Consider the following 25006-nt stretch of genomic DNA (forward strand, 5'->3'; position numbering starts at 1 on the left):
TTTGTGCGATGGTACCATCTCTCCCCAGAGCAAGGCCGCTTCATAGGAATCCAAACTCAGGATCTGTGTATCATCTTATGGGTTTTCCCCACAACGGTACTGCTCAATGTGCCCATAGCTTGCTTTGGTGTGCAGATTGTGGTTCTCATTCCGCTGCAGATCAGGGTGAGTGTATTCAGATTGAGATAATAGGACCATCCATACTATGTCCTTTCCCGATGTAGAAGCGACTCTTGAACCTTAATCCTTAAAGCTAGAGAAGAAGCTATGTTCTTGGTGATTAAAGGGGATTGGCATATCTTTCTCTCTTTAGATCGTGACGACATATTGCCCTGCAAACAATCAGCCAATTGCCAGAGTTCGTCAGGTATGGGTCTTTTTCTTTCTTTGATCAGTCTATAGATAAATGCTACACTGGAAATTTTTGCAGTACTCTTCACATAGCCAAAGGCTAGGTTTGGAATGTCAGTAGAGCTAATTGGGGAGGGGCTGTGGAAAAGTAGCTGAGAGCAGTGGAAGATGGAAATTTTATGGTTGTACGCTCCCTTCCTTTGCTGGATTTAAATCACATGTGTTGAAATGGTGCTTGCGCCACAGAAATGGGTTCGTGGTATATTTCCTCTTTTATTCTACCACTTCAGGCAAACTATTTCCAAAGGTTCTGAAGCTTTTTTTGTTCAAATAGCACCTCCTTCTTCCATAAAACTAGAATTTGCTGGCTGGGTACATTCTTTTTCCATTGCTGTTTTCTACAAGAGTCAAAAAATTACAAATGTTGTGACTCTTGTTTATTTAAAAAATATATCATTACAGGCCAGTATTGAAGACTATGAAGAAACACTAAAGAAAGCTAAGGAAGCCTGGAAAGTATGGGCAGAGGTACGTTTGAATTCCTTAATATTTTTCTGAAATACAGGCAGCCTCCCGTTTACACAGGGGTTGTGTTCAGAAGCACCTCGCAGGTCGGCGAAATCATGTGTAATTGAATCTCATTGAAAAAGCCTGCAAACACCGACCCCCGTTCTGCCCCTTTAGTGACGACGACAACAACAACAACTATTTATTATTTATACCCCACCCACCTGGCTGGGTTTCCCCAGCCACTCTGGGCAGCTCCCAACAGAATATTAAAAACACGATAAAATATCAGACATGAAAAATGTCCCTAAACAGGGCTGCCTTCAGATGTCTTCTAAAAGTCAGGTAGTTGTTTATTTCCTTGACATCTGATGGGAGGGCATTCCACAGGGCGGGTGCCACTACCAAGAAGGCCCTTTGCCTGGTTTCCTGATGTTTCCAAGTCACTTCTGGGTTCGGCACTATTCGCTTACACACAGTCGTGCATGCATTGAATGCGCATAAACGGGGTACATTCTTTGATGAGCCACAGACTCATTAAACTCATTTTTATTAAGCAACGCTGTTAGATTCTGATGTGTTTGCCTTAATTTGTGTGAGTCCTCTTTCTGATGCTTTATGCCTTACGCTGCCACTGTAAGCAGTTGCTATTAGAGTTGTGCTTTACAAGTGGCAGTTTGTTTGGTAGATCTGTGACTTCATTAGTACTAGAAAAGTAAACGGCAACACCAAGATTTCAAAGATGTGGGTCATAGAAAGGGAAGCCACAACTTTTGAAGAACTAAAGACACACTTTGGCACACTTGCATTTTTGAAAAACATCTGCATCTCTTGACAGATTTATTTGAATTGTCTTATGAATTCTCTCTCTCTCTCTCTCTCTCTCTCTCTCTCTCTCACACACACACACACACACACACACAATGGGAAGTATCCAGAAGCATCTGTAGCTTTCGAAATACCAAATAAATTTTTCTTCTGATTTCCCTGGATTCAGACAAGTTGTGTCACTCAAGAAATCACCCACGATTTTTTTTTTCAACTGATAGGATTAGTTACCTTGATACTTTCAGTGGTGTTAATAGAGATTGCCTCATCTGGATACACATTATTTAAACGTACGGTTTTGGACAAAGTCCACAGTGTTTCGTAAGACTGGGCTTAAACCCGTTTTTCTCTTCTTTGTCTAGGTTCCTGCACCCAAACGCGGAGAAATTGTGAGACAGATTGGTGATGCCCTGAGAAAGAAAATCAATGTTTTGGGAAATCTGGTACGGTTTGCTGCTGCGACAGTAATCGCTCTGGCTGAAAGTTTTGGGACCATGTCTAAAATACAGCCACGTCTGTAAAATAAGAAATGATACAGTTTCATTTGTGTGAATACCGTGGGGTTGCAAACCCCGACAATCGGCAACTGATCATAAGTGCTTGCAAAGTGCAGAGCTCTGCTTTGCCCTCACAATTCGATTCCAAACTGCCTGGGCCAAAATGGACCACCCGGCGCCATTTTGACAGCAGGTGATTGACTGCCCGCCTGTCAGACTTGACACATGGGAACTGAGGGGATGGGGATCCAGCTCATTGGTCAGTGCAGTTCCTTGCCTCTGATTCATATAGGGCTTAGTAGAATATTTCCTATTCAGTGATTGAACAGGACCAACATATTTCCTTAATACCGTCAGGTTTCTTTGGAGATGGGGAAGATCTCTGCTGAGAGTGTTGGCGAAGTCCAAGAATATGTGGATGTCTGCGACTATGCAGTTGGCTTATCCCGGATGATTGGTGGACCTGTATTGCCTTCGGAAAGTAAGCATGTATCTTTCCTTTTTTTCTTTCTGAATACATAGGTAAAGGGACCCCTGACCATTAGGTCCAGTTGTGGCCGACTCTAGGGTTGCGGCGCTCATCTCGCTTTATTGGCCAAGGGAGCCGGCATACAGCTTCTGGGTCATGTGGCCAGCAGGACTAAGCCGCTTCTGGCGAACCAGAGCAGCGCACGGAAACGCCGTTTACCTTCCCGCCGGAGCGGTACCTGTTGATCTACTTGCACTTTGACGTGCTTTCGAACTGCTAGGTTGGCAGGAGCGGGGACTGAGCAACGGGAGCTCACCCCATTGCGGGGATTCGAACTGCCAACCTTCTGATCGGCAAGTCCTAGGCTCTGTGGTTTAACCCACAGCGCCACCTACGTCCCTCTCTGAATACATACTGGATGCTATTAAGTAACCCAGGGCAGGAAAATCTCAGCACTGTCAACTTTGCAGCTGCATTTCACGGCTGTTATCTTGAGCATGTTGGCACAGTGAAGAAAATTTGTATTTTCTTGTATTTTCCTCCAAGGAGCAGGCTGAGCGATGCCTTCATGGGTTCCAGCGGAATAAGTTATCATCCCTATGGATCACCTTGTATAACTCCTCAAAATGCACAAATAAATGGGATGCAAGCGCAAGATTCTCCTTGCCAAACCTTGCTTCCCACTCAGAATACAAAACTAGGAAGAAATAAGCTCTTCTGGCAGGATTGCAGCCTTGAGATAACAACAGATATAACTTTCATTGCATGGCTAACAGTTGGGTGTGGACTTTTCAATTACTCGGCTAGGAGCGCTCCAATTTTCAGTGAGCAGAGGTGGGAGGTTTAACCCTTTCCTTGCGTTGAGAGAATAAAGGATCACACCTCCACTTTCCCCATGTACTGTGGTCCTAGTGAAAATCCTTGCAGCTGGCATTATGATTTTTTTCAAGCAGCACAGGTAAATAGGTTGAAATGGATGTATTGAATAGTATATGTGAAATATGCGGCATTTATGTGTAACACTGGAAACCATGGAAGGGAAGTCCACGGGTGAAGAAATTTATGGGTTTTTTTGTTTTTGTGAAAAATCAATAAATAATATTTACAAAAAATATCATTTTTTTCAAGCAATACAGTTAAAGTACTTTTATATGAAGTACTTTTAAAGTACTTGCAAAAAGAGATCTTATTTCAGATTATATAAAAGATGCCTGTAAGCACTTTTGGGCTCAAAAAGTAATGAAATCGTCCAGTAACTGGTGACCTCTTAACTTACAACAGGTGTTGCACCTTTTGAGTATATTTCATGGCTGTTGGAAATCTGTACACCATGCTTGAAAAGACCACTAAATTGGGAGCAACCATTGAATTAGGCTCCTTTCGTGCTGGTTTGCGCTCAGTGCCGAAACATGGTTTAATGCACTCAAACCATGGTTTCTCAGGCTGGCTTTTTAAGCTAAGCAGAGTCTGTGTTGAACCAGCGCCTCTGTTTTGAACACAGCAATAAGCTCAAGATTATTTTAAAAGCGGAACTTTACCGAGTCAGTCGTCCTCTGAAGTATGCCGGAGGAGAAAGGGAGGGAGGGAGCCTGACTCTTTACTCAAGGTGGTTTCGGGCTTGTAGATCTCATCCTATGCAAACAGTTATTTTTTGTGCTTTGATGCGAAGGGCTCTGCCATCCGATTATTTACTAAAAGAAGCTCGGTGCCTAAAAAAACTATCACAATAAGCTTTACGACACAGTGTGCTTGTGGGGATGGAATTTGGCTAATTCTTGTGTACACTGAGTTCCTTGGATAACGAGATGGATAAATAGAATAAATGAAATCCTATGCTCATCAAATGTCCTCTCCTTGGCTTTTTATTTGCAGGGCCTGGGCATGCCTTAATAGAACAATGGAATCCTTTGGGATTAGTAGGAATCATCACAGCTTTCAACTTTCCTGTAGCAGTTTATGGCTGGAACAACGCAATTGCAATGGTCTGTGGCAACGTCTGCCTCTGGTAAGTCGATCTGTCCTCCTTTATGGTGATGGTTTTAACTGCTGGCCTCTAATCTAACAAGGGGCGCTGCGCCGTTTGAGTATATTTCATGGTTGTTGGAAAGCTGTGCACCGCAGATGCAGAAACTGGGCGTTGATGGATTCCAACTCCCATGAGCTCAGTCAGCACGGCCAATGGTTGAGGATGATGGGAGTTGTAGTCTAGCAACTGGCCACCTCATGAGAAGAGAAGACTCCCTGGAAAAGACCCTGATGTTGGGAAAGATGGAGGGCACAAGGAGAAGGGGACGACAGAAGACAAGATGGTTGGACAGTGTTCTGGAAGCTACCAGCATGAGTTTGACCAAACTGCGGGAGGCAGTGGAAGACAGGAGTGCCTGGCGTGCTCTGGTCCATGGGGTCACAAAGAGTCGGACACGACTAAACAACAACAACAAAAAACGTCTGAATGGCCACAAGTTCCCCGACCCTTCCGGATGCTAAGTATTTATTCCCTACACAGCAGTTCTCTGGAATGTACTTAAAGCAGCGACTGTTTCCATTTCTTTATTGAATCTCTGTTCAGCAGCTAAGATGGTTGCCTAGAACTACTGAGTCATATTTTTACAGTGGAAAGATTCTGATGCTTATTTGGTTAGGTACCCTGGCCATTGGACACTTGGGACCAAGTGAAGATGTTGGACATCTCCACCCTCTGCCTGGGGATCATTAGATCTGGACTGTTTTTACACACTAGCAACACATCCTGTAGAATTCTATCTGTTATATTTTATTTGCACAATCGGAATGAATTTCAGGAACCAAAATGCTTTTTCTGTGCAGCCTGGGCAGGAGCAGTGAATGAGATTATAGTTAATTGTTCTAGCTTATTTTAACTTATCCCACCTCACTGCTGTGCTCGCAGTTGGGAAGAATTTTCTTGTATTATGAATAGTCCGTGTCACTGCTAAGAAAGAGGTCGGAACAGGCCAATATATAGTTGGACTGTCCCTGGATCAAGTGACTTTTCCCCTTTAAGTTCTTGAAGTTCTTATACTAGCTGAAGGTTGTCATCTGAACCAGCCAGATGCTTAACTGAGAATCAATCACAGTCAGTCCATCGTTTGAAAAACAAGACTTTAGAGTCATCTTGCCCTGAAATGGCAACAATACATTCCATTTTGGCAACTGTAACCTTGGTTTAAGGAGACATTTGGCATGTAGCTTATACATCTTGAGTTTCTAACTCTGTACCCAAGTTCTAAGTAACCAAACATTGGTGGCCTGTTACTTCAAAGTTGCATGTTGTTTGGAGTTCTCTCATTTTAGCACCTGTTAAAATGAAAAGATGAGAACCTGGTAATCTACTGATTTAGGTAATTTTAGGTGTTCTAACGTAGCAGTTTCTTAAAATATCATGCAATGTTCATTTTAAAATAAGCAGTTGGGAAGAATAATCTTTCCTGGTTTGTTTCCCTCCAAAGGAAAGGTGCTCCCACAACGTCGCTCGTTAGTGTCGCCGTTACAAAGTGAGTTTTCACTTACCTCTATTGCTAGAACCTCTGTGCTTCCTTTCTGTCTCTTGTTCGTTCTTCTGCATTCTTTTAAGAAGCTGGCCGAGTGCCGCCTTCGCTGCAACTTGCATTCTAGGCTTCTCTGGTAACGTCTGAAATGAGAGGTCTAGGTCAACCTCCCTACTTTGGTTGCATTAGGGAGGGATGCGGATAATAATAATAATAATAATAATAATAATAATAATAAATTTATTATTTATACCCCACCCATCTGGCTGGGTTTCCCCAGCCACCCTGGGTGGCTTCCAACAGAATATTAAAAACGTGATAAAACATCAAGCATTAAAAACTTCCGTAAACAGGGCTGCCTTCAGATGTCTTCTAAAAGTCAGAGAGTTGTTTATTTCCTTGACATCTGACGGGAGGGCGTTCCACAGGGCAGGCGCCATTACCAAGAAGACCCTCTGCCTGGTTCCCTGTAACTTCACTTCTTGCAGTGAGGGAACCGCCAGAAGGCCCTCACTGCTGGACCTCAGCGTCTGGGCAGAATGATGGGGGTGGAGACGCTCCTTCAGGTCTACTGGGCCAAGGCCATTTAGGGCTTTAAAGGTCGGCACCAACACTTTGAATTGTGCTCAGAAATTTACTGGGAGCCAATGCATGTCTCTCAGGACTGGTGTTATATGGTCCCGGCGGGCACTGCAAGGTCATGTATGAGCTGCCTCTTCTCCACATAGTTCCACATCTCATTTTGGGGGGTTTCTACAAACTCTCCAGAACAGATTTAGGGGGTACATGTAGGTGAAGGAGGGGAAAGTCCTGTTGACCAAGCCGAAGTTCTGTGCATGCTTCCAGCTAGCTCTCGGTTGAATACGACCTTTTCGTCTGTGCGTTTGGCAAGGTGATGAAAAGTCAAGTCTCACTATGTCCTGCAAGTGTAATCCTTTTGCCAATGAACCATCAGGACATCTAATCAATCTTCTTTCTTTGTTTCCTAGAATAGTTGCCCAGGTTCTGGAGGACAACAAATTGCCTGGTGCTATCTGCTCTCTGGTCTGTGGTGGGGCAGATATTGGGTAGGTGCAACATTTGGTATTTTTATGCACAATTTGGGAAGATAGTCTGGTGGATCTTAATTAATCTCTTAACGGTCCTTTTAATCTACAGCTGCAAATATTTCCTACTCTATTGACTCATTGCATCAGAACAACAACGAGCCTTCGCTTAAACTGTGATCTCCTTACTAAAGGAAAACCCATCCCCTCAGTGACCTAGATTTGACACGACAATGCCATCCCCATCATATCTGCTTGGAAGTAAATTCCGCTGGGTATGGCGGGGCTCACTCCAGATAAAAGGATCGCATTGTGCACTCACTACCACAAATATGATGGCTAGAAATGTCAAATTCACTAGGAGGTTGAATTTACAGTAAGAAACCACACTTGTCCCTGATCAGTCATTCTAAAAGCCATTCTGAACCTTCCTCAAGGTTCAATTTTGCACACTTAAAAGAAATAGCTGTCTTGTGGCACCTTTGGTGTGTTCTCCCTCCAAATACAAAAACTTTCAAATATACGTGCTCCATAATCTTTGAGTGGCAGAGCGGAACGCTAAAGCGGTGGTTTCCAAATTTTTCCCATTGGGCCACTTGAAAATCGCTGGTGGTCTTGGTGACCACTCAATGATCTTTCTTGGTGGACCACTTTTTGATCTTTCTGCAATTGCGATAACTTTGGGCTAGATCCGGCATGAATTTTAATTGCATTTTACGGCTGATATTTCTTTCGATTTGTTGTTATTGCCGTTTGCATTCCATAGACGTCTGATTGTGATGTGATCAAATACAGTGTAGGAAACAAAAGAAGCAATGGATTTGGAAAAATGAATGCACACTGGGACGGCAGAAGGAAGCTTGTTCATTCTGTTAAAAATACAGACTTTCCGTTAGACAAATAGCGAAGTTGATGGCTGAGGAGTGTCACAAGAATTATAAATTTGATTGGCACAAATGTAACGTGTTTTGAGAGTGAAGGGCAGGGCTCCCCCTTCCTCCCACCCTAACATACTTTCTCATTCTACCTGTTTTGCCACTGACTAAGAATCTTCCTCTGTCCTTTGTAGCAAAGCGATGGCAAAGGATGAAAGAGTGGATCTCTTGTCCTTCACTGGCAGCACCAATGTGGGCAAGCAGGTCGCGATGGTGGTTCAGGAGAGATTTGGTAAGTGGCGTATCGTGATCCAGTATCTCTCCTGAATTCAAGGAGTCTTACAATTTTCCATGTTGGCAACTGCTCCGTGTTCTTCAGGTGAAGGGCAGTACACAAATTCAAATAATAATAATAATAATAATAATAATAATAATAAATTAATTAATGCAAGTGGAAAGAGTGCTGGCTTTGGTCCAGCAGAACTCTTCCTATGTTCTTACAAGAAGCATCATGCACAAGTCCTTTGCATGCACATAGAGGAATTCTGAATTGTGGCCTGCCTCAAGGTTTTTTTTCAGCTTACAGAAAAAGCTGCTTTTTAAAAAAACAACAACAACTTTGACTCCCTTCTTCTTTTGTGATCCTCTTTATTTATTTAGTCCATAAATTTTACACACTGCTTGGTTGTTGTTTTTTATATAAAAAAAATACTCGCTCAAAGATGCAAAGTCAATATGACAACTGGGCGTGAGGAGGGCATATTCCTAGCTAGGAATTGTGGGTAATGTTCACATGGCTTACTGCTTTTTTTTATTTCCAACAGGACGGTCTCTGTTGGAGCTTGGTGGAAACAACGCTATTATAGGTAATTAATATTTTCATTAAACGTTAAAGCCGATCTCTGGCTGAGTGAATGCGCATGGCCAATGGCTTTGCTGCAGATACTTAGGATTTTCCTGGAAATTTGAGTCCACGTGCTTTCATGATGAGCTGCTGGTGTGTGCATTTAAGAGGGTGCTCAATATCTGTTTTGAAGTGGCACTTAATAGCCTTTCCTTTCAAGCTCACTCCACCAAATGAAGGTCTTTTGCTTCATTTGTTACTTGCCACGTTCCTGCCCAAAATTCCGCAGTCCTCTTTGGCCTCCTAATGCCAGCGAATAAGATTCCAGAGAAAAAACTGGGGTGCCCTTGTTTTTCTTGAGCATAAAGTCGGGGGCCGGATGGCAGCTCCAATTGCTTTGCTGCGTTTGCTACAGTTCCAGATCAACGGTGGGAGCAGAATGGTTGCAGAGCAGTTATATGTGGATTGGAGTTGCAGTTCAGCAACATTGAGAGGGCCAGAAGTTCCCTATAGAAGACGTTTCTGCTTTATCTTTTTTTGTGCAGTGTGTGTTTTGCACTATCCAGTTATACTCCACTGTGTACCTGTCTCACCAGATCCGCGGGGAACTGGGCAATTCTCCTCGATTCAAAACAAAAGGGGGTTTTCAGCTGTTACTCAGAGTAAAAAAATTAGAGTTGAAATCAGTGGGTTGAACTTAGTTATGTTTGGTGATTTTTAACTACTACCTACAATTTTTTTTGGGGGGGGGATGCGGGTGGCGCTGTGGGTTAAACTACAGAGCCTAGGACTTGCCGATCAGAAGGTCGGCGGTTCAAATCCCCGCGACGGGGTGAGCTCCCGTTGCTTGGTCCCTGCTCCTGCCAACCTAGCAGTTCAAAAGCATGTCAAAGTGCAAGTAGATAAATAGGTACCACTCTGGCAGGAAGGTAAGCGGTGTTTCCGTGTGCTGCTCTGGTTCGCCAGAAGCGGCTTTGTCATGCTGGCCACATGACCCGGAAGCTGTACGCCAGCTCCCTCGGCCAATAAACTGAGATGAGTCCAACCCCAGAGTTGGCCACGACTGGACCTAATGGTCAGGAGTCCCTTTACCTTTACTTTTACAAGTTTTTTTATGTGTGTGGCTGCTGGCAATTCTGTACTCTGAGGCCTTTCAGGTGTTTTGCTACTGCCTATAAAGGCCATTGAATGCCTTCAGAATCAAAACCTGCTTCTCTCTTCCCTAATTCTATTTTCTTTTTTGAAATCATTTTTATTTGGTTTTACAAATACAAAGTTATAAAAATCCAAATATATATTCACATACAGAGATTCCTCCGAATCTTGGGACTCCCCGCCCCCTTTATGGGGTCCCATTTTGAACATTTACAACTGCATATTCTTTACAACTGCATATTCTTCCATACTTCTTCCATAACTTTTATATCAATCCATCTTGTCCATGGTATTCGTTACAAAACAAGGGAAATCAAAATCCTGCCAATGTTTCCATCTGCTTACAGTGGTCTCCTAAACAACTTATAAAAAATTTCCCATTCTTTTACAAAGCTTTTGTCCTCTTGGGTTCTGAGTTTTCCAGGCACCTTTGACATCTCTCTTCCCTCATGCTTTTTGACTGACTGCTCAGACCGTCGGTGAGAGTCTCCTCCGTCTCCCCAGTTGCATCTGAATTCTCCCCTTTCTGTATCTTCTCAATGCCTTGCAGTCTTCGACGATGCCGACCTTCAGCTGGTCATTCCGTCGGCCCTCTTTGCGGCTGTGGGGACAGCAGGCCAGAGATGCACAACTGCCAGAAGGCTGGTAAGAAGCGCTGGGATTTCCGTGTCTTCTCCAAACGCCTGTTTGGATGGTAGTCGGACGCCTGCAGTGGTGTTAGGAACAGTGGTGGTTTGTGCCCAGGGCCAGATTTAGGTTTGATGAGGCCCTAAGCTACTGAAGGTAATGGGGCCTTTTATATGTCTAGCTGTCCTTTGTCAACAACAAATTGCTGCTGTTTTTTGTGTTGAATATATGCTATATGGTAATTTATGGACCTAATAGGTATCTAAAGTCATTTGCACTTAACAAAATACAGTGGTACCCCTGGTTACGAACTTAATTTCTTCCAGAGATCTGTTTATAACCTGAAACCATTCTTAACCTGAGGTACCACTTTAGCTAATGGGGCCTCCCACTGCTGGCGCACAATTTCTGTTCTCATCCTGAGGTAAAGTTCTTTGTCGGATTCTCAGGCCGCAATCAGAGGTAACTGGCCACTCCCTAGGCACTCGGCTTGAGATCCTTGTTGACCTCCCCATCTGCGTCTCCCGGCAGGATACAGGCAAAGTCACATTCGGCGATCCCACTCAGCGTGAGAGGGACACACCATCTCCTCCCTCCTCCCTGCTTCCCTCAGGGAGGGGAAAGAGCAGACAGAAATCTATTTACATGTCTTTATTTCTGTCATTCCAGCAGTACAGAGAAACACGTCTGCACTCTCCAGTCTCCAACAGTAGAGCGAGAAAACTCCACCCCTGTACTTCCAGTACAGGTCAGATGACACTCTGAGCTAACATCCGGTGCTCAGTACAGTGAATAGACTGCCCCTTTGTTCCAATAGTACAGTTCCAAATATCAACATCCTGTTTTGCATTCCAGCAACTTGCAGCTCGCTCTCGCATTGATGCTTTTTCCTGACATCCTTAACCCGAGGTACTACTTCTGGGTTAGCGGAGTCTGTAACCCGAGGTGTTTGTAACCCAAGGTGTTTGTAACCCGATATACCACTATATGTATTTTAATATTAGATAACAGGTACAACAGCTTGACCTACATTCAACTGTGCTGCGCTGCAGTCTGCAGCTGCATGCTACATGTTGCCATACAGCCAGTCTATGCAGAATGTAGGCACCCTATATATAGAAATGAACAAACCCGTGATAGTTTAGGGAGCAGGCTAGCAGGTGGGGCCCATTACTTCCATCATAGGAGACTACACAACACAAAACACTGTTGCTGTATGTAGGTTTTATTTTATTTGTTTTTTTATCTTATATTTTGGAAATGTACATCCAGGTTTTTTTTCCTTTAATTTTTTTGGGGGCCCCCAAGAGAGTGGGACCCTAAGTTACAGCTTGTTTATACATAAATCTGGCACTGCTTGTGCCCGTTGTGGCTGGTAGGATGGCAGGCCAACAGCTCGGTGGAGCCAGAGCCCAACAGTAGACAGAGCCTGGTAGTTATCGCTTTGACTCCCTCTTGGCCGTCCTCCTTCCTGGAATTGTGCAAAGGGCGACACTGCCACTAAGGAAAAAGAAGCGAGTAAAGTCTGGCTGACGACGGACTGAGCTTGGTTTGTCCTAATGCAGGCAAAGGCAAACTTGGCCCTCCAGATGTTTTGGGACTACAACTCCCATCATCCCTAGCTAACAGGACCAGTGGTCAGGGATGATGGGAGTTGTAGTCCCAGAGGATCTGGAGGGCCGAGTTTGCCTTTGCCTATCCTAAGGGACCAGCCTCCACCGATTTAGGAGGGGCTCTTGTGTTTGTGCGTGTCTGTTGCTCCCCTTCTCCTGCCTGAGCAACACAATATCTGTCCAGTTCCAGGAAGGAGTTGTCGTCTGAGCACATCAGCCGTTTTAAGCACTGCTCATTCTATAATGGTCTGACTGCCCGTAGAAACTTTTCAATGAATCATTACATAACTATTAGGTATATTCCTGTTGCATTATTATGTAATTTATGTGAAAATACTCCACATCATAATGATGGAATGCTCTGTTGTTGTTCGTTCGTGTATGCCTTCCATCATCATTAAAACAACAACAACAACAACAACTTATTTATTTATACAGTGGTACCTCGGGTTACATACACTTCAGGTTACAGACTCCACTAACCCAGAAATAGTACCTCAGGTTAAGAACTTTGCTTCAGGATGAGAAAATAAATCGTGCTCTGGCGGCGTGGCGGCAGCAGGAGGTCCCATTAGCTAAAGTGGTGCTTTCAGGTTAAGAACAGTTTCAGGATAAGAACGGACCTCCAGAAAGAATTAAGTTCTTAACCTGAAGTACCACTGTACTCTGCCCACCTGGCTGGGTTTCCCCCGCCACTCTGGGCAGCTCCCAACGGAATATTAAAAACATGATAAAACATCAAACATTTAAAACTTCCCTAAACAGGACTGCCTTTAGATGTCTTCTAAAAGTCACATAGCTGTTTATTTCCTTGACATCTAATGGGAGGGCATTCCACAGGGTGGGTGCCACTACCGAGAAGGCCCTTTAGCAAAGAATGGAACCAGAAGAACTCTGGTTAATTCTGAAGCGATTATCTTTCTTTAAATTTGTCTCCAGCACAGTTTGTATTGGTGCGGTTCTGTAAAAATGATACATATTTTTTTCAATATTTCAAGCATTGGATAGTTTTTGTTTGCCAAATGAGTCATGCTTAGCCAACAGATCACAGGCTTCATAGCAGCCTGGGGGAAATCCCAAATGCTCTTTTAATTTTTTTTTTTTATTCCAAAACCATTAGTTCTAAACTCAAAAGGGGATTTTTGTAGAACAAGATTTTCCCTCCCCCCCCCGACCTGTCTTCCAAATATTCTATGGAGGGTCCTTAAGCTTTTCAAGGTGTATTTTGGGATGTTGGAGCTGCAGGAGGAGAAAGGAAAGACCCGTTCTATTAATGGCTGTCTGCTTGTGCGTGATGTTTGATGTCTCCCGTTATTACTGCTCGCTTTTGAAATAAGGTTATTTAAATTCTGATCAGATCTCCCTAGTTCACAATGAATAGGAAAATACAGTTCCGAATTGCAGGCTTATGCAAATGAATAAAACCCAATAGGTGAAGCAGAAATGTTGGCACATCTCATTTAAGTCAGCAGTTACTTAAAACCTCATGGGTATTAGAGAGATTTAGGAGAAGTACCTAGCTTTCTCTTGATTGTGCACAGCGAAATAATTCCACATTTTTTCCTTAAAGACCAAAATGTGCCCTGGATTCTAAGTCTTTGATTAAATGTTTTAACTCAAAGTGCTATTATTTGGCTTTAGGCAGACCAAAGATCTTCAAATTCTGTTTTATGGTTTGCCAGACCAATTGCCGCGTAAAGAAGAGCCCTTTGTATGCAAAAGTAACTGGATTCTAGAGCCTTTCGCTACTGCTGTTTGAATATGTTGGGCTTTGTTAATTTCCGCTTTAAACGTCTTAGGAATTTTACCCTGAGATGGTGGAAGAATTTGCCAGCTTTCAAAAACGCCATCTGGTTGAGAAATAGAATGCGCATTTTTCAGTATGTATCTGGGGAGAAAGAGGAACTTGCCATAATTTAGCTTGATATTGAGGACAGAATAAAAATGGAAGTACTTCACAGTCGTATCTTGGTTTTTGAACAGCTTAGTTCTCTAATGTTTTGACTCCCGAACACCACAACCCCAGAAGTGAGTGTTCCGGTTTGCGAACTATTTTTGGAAGCCGAACGTCTGACGGGGCTTCCAATTGGCTGCAGGAAATTCCTGCAGCCAATCAGAAGCTGCACTTTAGTTTTTGAACATTTTGGAAGTCACACTTTGGTTTTCGAACGTTTTGGAGGTCGTAGTTCCAAGGTACGACTGTATTGGCATTTTCGCCATTCAGAACAAACCTTTAGCAGCCCCGCTGCTCTCTGCAGGACCTTGGAAGTTAGCACCTCTGTTGCCAATCTTAAACCTATTTTTTTCTTCTGTTTTCTTAGTTTTTGCATGAAAGCATCCATGATGAAGTGGTGGAGAAACTTGTAAAGGCGTACGCACAAGTCCGTATTGGAGATCCTTGGGACGGTAAGAGCTCCTCTTTGCTCTGGGAAGCATTGCATGGTGGTTCTTGGTTGGCATTGGAGTTTGGGAGAACTGAACAGTTGCCCACTTCCCAAGCTGCCATTTTGGGGGGCGGGACGCTTCTTCATAGCTCTGCCTCTGCCTTATGGGATTACCTGTGAGGTGTTTGAGAAGAAACTCTGTGCGCACATGTGGGGGGGGGGGGTTGAACCACCCAAAGGCCTTGCCCAAACTGCTGCTTCTCTTGCTTAGGAAAAGAAAATTGCTTCAAGCGGCTCCAACTTGGGCCAAGCGTAGCTAATCCGAACTTCTCTCTATATATATGTATATAATGCTTAAAGATGAAAGTCTATGAGTCATGGTGAAGGGGAGAGCATGTATACAACTTCAACAGGGCTTTGTTTGTTTTGTTGCTATTTTGTTAATGTTGTTAATACTATTTTATAGATATGAATAGTGCCGTACTTTGTGAATCCTATAATATAATATAATATAATATAATAGGTTGGTGTAACTCAGGGGACAGCAAACTTTTTCAGCAGAGGGCCCGTCCACTGTCCCTCAGACCTTGTGGGGGGCTGGACTATATTTTGAAGGAAAAAAATGAACAAATTCCTATACCTCACAAATAACCCAGAGATGCATTTTAAATAAAAGCACACATTCTATTCATGTAAAAACACCAGGCAGGCCCCGCAAATAACTCAGAGATGCATTTTAAATAAAAGGACACATTCTACTGATGTAAAAAACACACTGATTCCCCGGACCGTCTGTGTGGCAGATTTAGAAGGCAATTGGCCTGGATCCACCCCCCGGGCCTTAGTTTGCCTACCCATGGTGTAACTGATGTTTAGCTTATTTTTTAGTTGCTTTGTTAAGAGTGTTACATAGATGGTAATTATTTTATTTGGGATTTGGGATTGTCTTCCTGATGATTTGGTAAATATTCTTTACAATTTGTGCTGTATTTGTGATGTTGTATTATGTTATTTTTATCTTTTGTTTGTAAGCCGCTTTGGGATTCATTGGAATAAAAAGGGGCATAGAAATAGGAAAAAAAAGAAAGAAAAAGATCTGATCCTATTCACAGTGCAATAGTCCTAGGCATTATCTGGATTTCAACATTGTGATATATCAGCAGCTTGAATCCCTTGATATGCTGATATATCACAATGTCTGGAACGTATCTTGGCTGCTTCTTCCTCCTTAGGGTTGCCGTATCTTGAAGAGCAAAAAAGAGGGCAGCAGAAACCGCTGCCAGCCTGAGCCCCCCACAAAAAAACCCCCAGACATTTCCTTTAAAATGTAGAAATCTGGTAATATAAAAAATTAGAAGTCACTTGAAAGCACCAAATAGGCCTATGATTAAGTTAGGATTTAATTGTGAGTAAGTTGGATTTAGAACAGTAAGAAAAGAGAATAAGATAGTTAATTGCTGGAAATAATTTTAGTTTAAGAATGATATTGGAGAGCTGTTACATGCAGATACATGCCTCGCAAGACGAAATTAATTCGTTCCGCAAGTTTTTTCTTCTTGCGAGTTTTTCGTCTTGCGATGCACGGTTTCCCATAGGAATGCATTGAAAATCAATTAATGCGTTCCTATGGAAACCGCTTGCCAGGCTGGCGGTGCGGAGAAGGGCTTTTCTCCCCACCGCAAGCCTTCAGGACAGGTACGGGAACAGAGGGGAAGGCGCGCAGCGCTTCCCCTCTGTTCCCGGGGCTTGCGTGGGAGGAGGGTTTTTCCTCCCCACCGCCAACATTCAGAACAGCATGCTGAATGTTGGCGGTGGGAAGGAAAACCCTCCTCCTACCCCAAGTCTTCAGGAAAGCCATCCGATGCCGGGCGGCGGGAGGAGGCTCCCCCCCCCGCATCGGAGCTTCGTTCCGATGCCCGGCGGCGGGAGAAGGCTTCCCCCCCGCCCGGCATCGGAGCTTCGTTCCGATGCCCGGCGGCGGGAGAAGGCTCCCCCCCCGCCCGGCATCGGAGCTTCGTTCCGATGCCCGGCGGCGGGAGAAGGCTTCCCCCCCCCCGCCCGGCATCGGAGCTTCGTTCCGATGCCCGGCAGCGGGAGAAGGCTTCCCCCCCCCCCCCGCCCGGCATCGGAGCTTCATTCCGATGCCCGGCGGCGGGAGAAGGCTCCCCCCCCCGGCATCGGAGCTTCGTTCCGATGCTGGGCGGCGGGATAAGGCTTCCCCCCCCCGGCCCGGCATCGGAGCTTCGTTCCGATGCCCGGCGGCGGGAGAAGGCTTCCCCCCCCCGGCCCGGCATCAGAGCTTCGTTCCGATGCCCGGCGGCGGGAGAAGGCTTCCCCCCCCCCCCGCCCGGCATCGGAGCTTCGTTCCGATACCAGGCGGCGGGAGGAGGTCCGAGGACAGTGGGGAAGACGCGCTGCGCTTCCCCGCTGTCCCGGAGATTTCCCTATGGGCTTTCGTCTTGCGAAGAAAGCCCATAGGGAAATTCGTTTTGCGAAGCGCCTCCAAAACGGAAAACCCTTTCGTCTAGCGGGTTTTCCGTCTTGCGAGGCGTTCGTCTTGCGGGGTACCACTGTACAATGAAATTCAGATAGGAGGGATCTGAGGAAGTCAATGAACAATGTAAGAGAAATTGGGTTTTAAAGGTATGTGTTTAAGATTTCTTCTTTTTTGTTTTGTTTTTTAGTACTGTATTGTGTTTTCTTTTGTGTGTTTTCTCTTTTCTATGTTATATTTGTTATAATTGTGGAAAATTCAATAAATTTTTTGGGAAAAATAATAATGTAGAAATCTGCCCAGATGACCATGTTGGCCCCCCAAAAGAGGACATGTCCAGGTTTCCCCAGACATATGGCAACCCCGTTCCTCGCCACCTAAGCTTCCTGCCCCCCAGCCAAGTGAGCCCCGATACTGCTGTTGCTCTCGCGAGCTGGAGGGACTTCTTTAAACGGTTCGGTGGAGGCAAGGAAACCTTTTTGTGCCCCAGCTGAACAAATCACTTTGTTGTTTTGTTCACGCGAAACAGCAGGGCTTCTGTAAACAGCTCAGCCGAGGCATGGAAGCCTTTTTCCAAGCAAGCTTCATCATAGCTAGAGGAAAGTTCCTGGTCTGCGTCTGTTCTGTGGTTTGCTGCTCCCTTTGCTGAGCCGGCAAAGCGACAGACAAAAGCATTTTCTGGTTTCGAGTGGTTGATCGTTGGGGCAAAACTTTGAACCAGTTATCATGATGTGGATTGAAATCTGGTTCTCAACGATCTATTGCCAGATTGGCCAGGTCTATAGTGCGGTTCTCTTTTTATATACATATAAAACATATACGAGGGACGTGGGTGGCACTGTGGGTTAAACCACAGAGACTAGGACTTGCTGATCAGAAGGTCAGTGGTTCAAATCCCTGCAACGGGGTGAACAGCATTTCTGTGCGCTGTTGTGGTTTGCCAGAAGCGGCTTAGTCATGCTGGCCACATGACCTGGAAGCTGTACGCCGGCTCCCTCGGCCAATAAAGCGAGATGAGCGCCACAACCCCAGAGTCGGTCACGACTGGACCTAATGGTCAGGGGTCCCTTTACCTTTATACAGTGGAACCTCGGTTTTCTAATGTCTCAGTTGACAAATGATTTGGAACTTGAACGCTGTAAACCCGGAAGAAAATGCTTCCGTTTTCAAACATGCCTCCGAAGTTGAATCCTCGAGGCAGCTTCCGTATTGAGTTTTTGGTTTTCATGTTTCGGAACTCGAATGGTCTTCCAGAACGGACTACGTCCAAAAACTGAGGTTCCACTATGTACACATACATTTTATACATTTTTTCCTGTTTTATCATATAATTAGTGCATAGTATGTTACAGTCAAACACCTGGTATTAGGAAAGGGGGGGGGGATAACATAAGCATAAGACATATGTCTGTAAATAATAGTATCATAACTATATATCTCTAATTAATAATAGTAGCGTAACTTGTTCCTCCAATTTAATTCACTCTTATAAGCCTTAATTTTAACTCCCCTTCCACTCTTTTTCTGGTTTCCTATCTGTTGTCTTTTTGACTTCATTTTCTTACTTTACTAAACTATGTTCATTACCATTGTCACGTCTACAGCTGTGTATTTCTTTCCCCCGGTCTGTTACACTTATTTTCTTGTTATAATATTTCCCCCATATATTCTTTATATTATGTCCAGCCCTCTTTTGAATTCTTAATTGTCTTTATTTCGAGAGAAGAATGGCACCTTAGAATATTGGAATATATAGAACTTGGTGGCGTGACAAATAGATGAAGAAATATAGTGCAGTTCTCAAGACGACACAGCGGTAGGCATTGTGGTAAATGTGAGCTGTGGGCCCTGCTCAGATATACACTTTTCTTTTTTGCAGCAAACACCCTCTATGGCCCTCTGCACACGGAGCAAGCGGTGAAGTTGTATGTTGATGCCGTGGCCCAGGCCAAACAGCAAGGCGGCTCTGTGGTCTATGGTGGGAAGGTGATTAATCTCATAAATACTTGAAAATCTCTCTATAGTTTCCCTGCGATTACAAAAAAAGTTAAAGCTGTCATCTTGAACTTGTTTCTCCCAACAATGGTGCACTTTTTTTTTGTTGGAGGATAAAAGCTGCTTGCAGGATGGGTCATTGATTAGTTTTATTTCTGATCAGGGTTTTCTGGATGACGGATAATTTTAAAACAAAGCCCTACCATAAAGCCTAAAAGGTGAAATTCCTTGGTAATATCCATGGGCTTTTCAAAGTTGATGGGGAATCTTCTGTCTTTGTGAGGTTACGAGTTCTGCTGAAAGCAAGCCGTTTTAGTGAAATGAGACATTTTAGTGAAATTTCCGTCCTGTTCGGTTCTGCAGGTGTTGGAAAGGTTTGGCTGCGTTACGACTGTTCCTTTGTGTCTGTGATGGTGCGTAAAACACAAGAAGGGTTCAAGCGCAAACGGAACAGTTGATGTAAGCCTGATGGTTGGTCGGCTGGCTTCAACGTTGACGTGAATAGCTCCATTGGTTAGAGCGTGATGCTGGTGACGCCAAGGTTGCAGGATCAATCCCCGTTAGGGACAGCTGCATAGTTAGACTAGAACAGGGATGTCCAACTAACCAAAGAGACTGATCTACTCCCAGAAAAAAAACTCGCAGTGGTCTACCCATGGGGGGGGGAGTTCAGAATTGTTGAGCTTTTTTGAGGGGGGGCAGTTGTTGACCTTATTTTAGGGGGGCTTTCCAGAGTTGTTAAGCTTTTTCGAGGGGGGGGGCTTACCTAAGTTGTTGAGTTTTTTTTATATAATAATAATTTTTTATTTATACCACGCCCATCTGGTTTCCCCAGCCACTCTGGGCGGCTCCCAATCGAGTGTTAAAAACAATACAGCATTAAATATTAAAAACTGAAGGCCCTCTGCCTGGTTCCCTGTAACCTCACTTCTCACAATGAGGGAACCGCCAGAAGGCCCTTGGTGCTGGATCTCAGTGTCCGGGCAGAACGATGGGGGTGGAGACGCTCCTTTGAAAGTAAGCGTACAGAATTGCAATAAATCGCTCACCAACATCTCAGCCGCTAACAGATGAATGCAGCGCTGCAGCAGACAACAAAGGAATTTCCACTAAACGCGACGCAGGGGAAGACCGAGGGGGGTGGTCAGAGACAAGATTCTGAACAACACGAGCGATGAGGATACAGTGATTGACCTGTCGATCGCGGTTGACCGGTTGGACACCCCTGGAGTAGAAGATCCTCAGGATTCCTTCCAACTCTTTGATTCTTTTCACCAGCCAGCTGTGGAAGACTTTGTCCAGCCTGCAAAGAAGCAAAGCGTGGTCAGAGTCAAATATTCTGCTAGAGCAGATCTGGCCAATGCCATGCCCTCCAGACGGGCTCCCATCAGCCCCGGCCAACATGTCCAGTGGTCAGGGATGATGGGAATTGTAGTCCAGCAACACCAGGAGGGCCAACAGTTAGTCATCCATGGGTTAAAGGAAGCAAGTTTTCTTCTAGACTGAAATCTCTTATGCCACTCAGAATCTGACTTAAAGCAGGGCATCTCTTGATGGGCCCGAATGTGTATGCCTTGTTTGGCAGAATGTATTTAAAAACGGAAAGCTCTTCCACAGGTCTATCTGCCCCACTGCTTTCCCCCTGGAAAATCTGCTTTTCAGCGCTGAATTCGAACAAGCGTCAATCTATCCGCAGATGGACGGTTGTTTAAGTTCAGCGGTAAATGGCTGATTTTCCTGGGCAAAGCGGCCGGAGAAATGAAAGTGTGGATGAGCCCAAAATCTCCTTCTTGAGACCAAGAATAAACTAAAAAGATGACTCTTCTGGCCAGTCAGTTCACAAAAACATGTTTGTGGCATGATCACCGACTTTCGAACACTTCTAGAGCTGCAATTTTTTAGCTTTTCCTGACCCTGCATTCTGTGCCATGGACACACCAACCAGAGAGAGTTTTATGAAGTGATCATTTTATTTTCTGACAGTTACCTCCTTGCAATTGGAGAAGCAATCGCATTGGAGCATCGGGCATTTTATGTATGACCTGTCTTGCCCGAAACCAACTGCTTCCATTTTCGTTTTCACCTTTTCCATTCCAGGTTATAGATCGTCCCGGAAACTATGTTGAGCCGACCATTGTGACCGGCCTTCCATATAACGCGCCGATCGTGCAGACGGAGACGTTTGTCCCTATTTTGTACGTGATAAAATTTAAGGTAAGCAAACAGGTCTGGTTTGGGTGTTAAAGACCCCCTTTTTTTACACATTCAAAGGTGGTAGCATCATGAAGAAGGGAGGAGAAATTATTGGCTCATAAAAATGGTGCTGAATTGCACGTGTCAGCCTCCAAGTATTGGAAATTATTTATACCCTGCCCATCTGGCTGGGTTTCCACTCTGGGCGGCTCCCAACAGAATATTTAAAAAGCGATAAAACATCAACCTTTAAAAACTTCCCTAAACAGGGCTTCCTTCAGATGTCTTTTAAAAGTCAGTTTGTTTCTTTGACATCTGATGGGAGGGCGTTCCACAGGGCGGGTGCCACCACCAAGAAGGCCCTCTGCCTGCTTCCCTGTAACCTCACTTCTCGACTCATTTAACAATGTGCACTTTCATTTCCAGACGGAAGAAGAAGCCTTTGCATGGAACAATGAAGTAAAACAAGGTCTCTCCAGCAGCATCTTTACCAAAGATTTGGGCAGGATATTCCGCTGGCTCGGGTATGGCTCTTCCCTTTTCTGTGGACAAAGGTGGGGGATATTCTATTGGAGGGCGGGGTATTTACATCTTCTTCAAACATTGCCTAGATGAGATTTCCAACTCCAGCTTCGTTGTTGGAGATTGCTCCTTCTGGAGAATTGAGACTGACGTCTGCTTTGGTAATCGATTTTCCTTTCTTTCCAGGCCAAAGGGATCAGACTGTGGCATTGTAAATGTCAATATTCCAACCAGTGGGGCTGAAATTGGAGGTGCCTTTGGTATGTCCCCCCATCCCTTCTCCAAAAAAATTGTTGAATGCTATTGGACCTACAGAAAGTTCCTAAATTTCCATGCAGATCCATAGATGGGGGTGGTTATAGTTTACAGATGACCTACACAATTGTGTCTGCTTTTGGATCCCTCCAGTCTCCCAGCTTTAGTCCAGGGTATTCGTTGTGTATTTTGATGTACAGATGGATCCTGTCTGCCCCATCCCACCTTACGGTCAGGCTGTAATAAATTGGGCACCATCTAGAACAATGATGACCAAACTTGGCCCTCCAGCTGTTTTGGGACTACAACTCACATCATCCCTAGCCAACAGGACCAGTGGTCAGGGATGATGGGAATTGTAGTCCCAAATCAGCTGGAGGTCCAAGTTTGGCCATCACTGATCTAGAAGGAAGGGCTTCAGAGTTAGACATACATCAAACGCAAATGTTCCTATTTATTCAGCGCAAGTCAAAAAGATGCCTTATTCCAAGTTTTGGAGTAATTCTTTGTTGGAGTATTTGGAGTACAGTGGTACCTTGGTACTCGAACAGCTTGGCTCCCTAACAAATCGGCTTCTGAATGCAGCAAAAGTGAGTGTTCTGGTTTGTGAACGTTTTTTGGAAGCCAAACATCTGACGCGGCTTCCACTTGGGTGCAGGAAGCTCGTACAGCCAATCGGAAGCCGCGCCTTGGTTTTCGAACTGTTTCGGGAGTCGAACAGACTCCTGGAATGGATTAGGTTCGAGACCCAAGGTACCGCTGTACAATGGAACCTCTGTTTTTGAGTGTCTCAGAAGCCGAACGATTCAGAAGCCGAATGCCGAAAACCTGGAAGTGAATTCTTCCGTTTTCAGGCGCGCCTCAGAATTCAAATGGCTTCTGAGGCGCATTTCTCCATTTTTCTCAGTGGAATTTGCCGACCGCCTATTGTGCCTCAGTTGTTGAACGTTTCAGAAGTTGAACGGTCTTCCGGAACAGATTATGTTCAACAACCGAGGTACCACTATATCTGTAGAAAAAATATGTAGCCTAGGCACTCCTGCTCTTCAATGCAATTTCTGTACAGTGGTACCTCAGGTTACATATGCTTCAGGTTACAGACTCCGCTAACCCAGAAATGGTACCTCGGGTTAAGAACTTTGCTTCAGGATGAGAACAGAAATCGTGCTCCGGCGGCGCAGCAGCAGCAGGAGGCCCCATTAGCTAAAGTGGTGCTTCAGGTTAAGAACGGACCTCCAGAACGAATTAAGTACTTAACCCGAGGTACCACTGTATAAGGTTTTTGTTCTCTAGTTGGAAGAATGTACTGAATATTTCTGGCTTCACGATGGAATCCCTGCTATCATGAGAGCTGTGAATTTGAGACGACTTGGGCATTTTCAGGAGGATAGAGGATGCTGAGATTGTTTAGCCTTCAGTGAGGAGAGGAAAGAGGCCGAATGTTTCTATAGCCTGTCTAGATATGAGCTTCTTTGAGAAGTGCAAAGCGACATTCCTTGGTTTTCAACCTGCAACATCTCTTACCACCCCCTTCTCCCTAGGCGGTAATAAACACACTGGAGGCGGAAGGGAATCTGGCAGCGATTCGTGGAAACAATATATGAGACGATCCACTTGGTAAGAGCTCAAGGGTTATGGCCATGTAAATATTATCCGAGTTGCCCTTCCGGGGAAAGCCAAATAAGCAAAGCAAACCACAATTTAGCCTTAATCGTAAGTCTAAAGGGGGAAAGAACGCAAAAACATAATTTAATTAACCGAGTAAAGATCCAAAATCAAATGTCAGCGTTCACCACTGCCCTCCTCCCTGCAGCTGTTATTTTAAAAGTAACAAACATGGCATGCTAAACACATGTGCGCATCCTCTAACTTGACCCTAATTTACTGAGAATTGGATTATAATTTTGTGTCGTTTCATTTCTTTTCCTTAATGTTATATGCTTGGTTGAAAATAAAAAGTACAAAATCACAAGTGCACAGAGTGAGGTAAGACACGCAAAAAAGGAGCAAGAAATAGTCCCCACAGAAAACCAGACAGAAAAAAGATTCTGTGTAAAACAAAAAAAAAGGGGGGGGGATTCTTATTGTAGTTAACCAGGTTTAATTTAATAGTGTTATTTCAATTAAGAAACCCCTACGCCTATATGCCAGTGTGGTTTGCTGTGTGACTTGTTCCATTAGTGTGATAGCACAGCACTAGAGGGAGCTGTTATGTATAGCTTAATGTATATGCATAACTGAATTAATTATATATGCATTATTCACGTCAGGAGTAAGTCCAGCTTGTTTATTTCCACCTTATGTGTGTCCACGTGTCTTTGTTATCCTGGCAACTTCAGAGTAGAGGTGTGCACTTTTCTGGCAGAAACTCTGCCAATGCTTTCCTCCCAAAACTGTGACATTAGTTTGTAGTTGCTTCAGGCTGATCCACATTCGCCTTATCTCGGTGAGAGCATTTTTAGATCTACTAGGCTGCTGTGGGGAACAGGATTGTGCACTTAACAACAACAACAACAACAACAATGCCGTACCTTGGTTTTTGAACAGCCTAGTTCTCGAACATTTTGGCTCCCGAATGATCGAAACCCAGAAGTGACTGTTCTGGTTTGCAAATGTTCTTTTGGAATCCGAACGTCAGATGGGCTTCTGCAGCTTCCGATTGGCTGCAGGAGCTTCCTATAGCCAATCAGAAGCCATGCTTTGGTTTTCAAATGCTTTGTTGTTGTTGTTGTTAACAGCAGAGCAGCAACTTGCATCCCATTCAGTGATGCTAATTCAGGGATGGGGAACTTGTGGCTTTCCAAATGTTGGGCCTCCCGATTCCCATCAGTCCCAGCCAGCATGA

General features: G+C 44.4%; 1 protein-coding gene and 1 long non-coding RNA gene across 2 annotated transcripts in view; both read left to right on the forward strand.

Annotated features, from left to right (window-relative positions):
* LOC310688356 overlaps positions 1-25006 on the forward strand; it is a 387571-nt gene that overhangs the window by 109458 nt on the left and 253107 nt on the right. The gene's annotated exons all lie outside the window — the stretch shown is intronic.
* The window catches only part of ALDH7A1 (aldehyde dehydrogenase 7 family member A1), a 29714-nt gene that overhangs the window by 2507 nt on the left and 2201 nt on the right, over positions 1-25006 (forward strand). The window contains exons 2-17 of the mRNA XM_083464563.1: positions 314-367; positions 814-879; positions 2049-2129; positions 2541-2664; positions 4525-4657; positions 6120-6164; positions 7148-7225; positions 8274-8371; positions 8904-8945; positions 10629-10723; positions 14640-14724; positions 19076-19182; positions 21289-21405; positions 21811-21908; positions 22093-22166; positions 23703-23778. Of these exons, the coding sequence (XP_083320689.1) occupies positions 314-367; positions 814-879; positions 2049-2129; positions 2541-2664; positions 4525-4657; positions 6120-6164; positions 7148-7225; positions 8274-8371; positions 8904-8945; positions 10629-10723; positions 14640-14724; positions 19076-19182; positions 21289-21405; positions 21811-21908; positions 22093-22166; positions 23703-23778 (1373 nt within the window). The remainder of the gene's footprint in view (positions 1-313; positions 368-813; positions 880-2048; positions 2130-2540; positions 2665-4524; positions 4658-6119; positions 6165-7147; positions 7226-8273; positions 8372-8903; positions 8946-10628; positions 10724-14639; positions 14725-19075; positions 19183-21288; positions 21406-21810; positions 21909-22092; positions 22167-23702; positions 23779-25006) is intronic.

Source organism: Podarcis liolepis (genome assembly GCF_965112155.1).
Source record: "Podarcis liolepis genome assembly, chromosome: 11".
In the NCBI taxonomy this organism is placed as follows: Eukaryota; Metazoa; Chordata; class Lepidosauria; order Squamata; family Lacertidae; genus Podarcis; species Podarcis liolepis.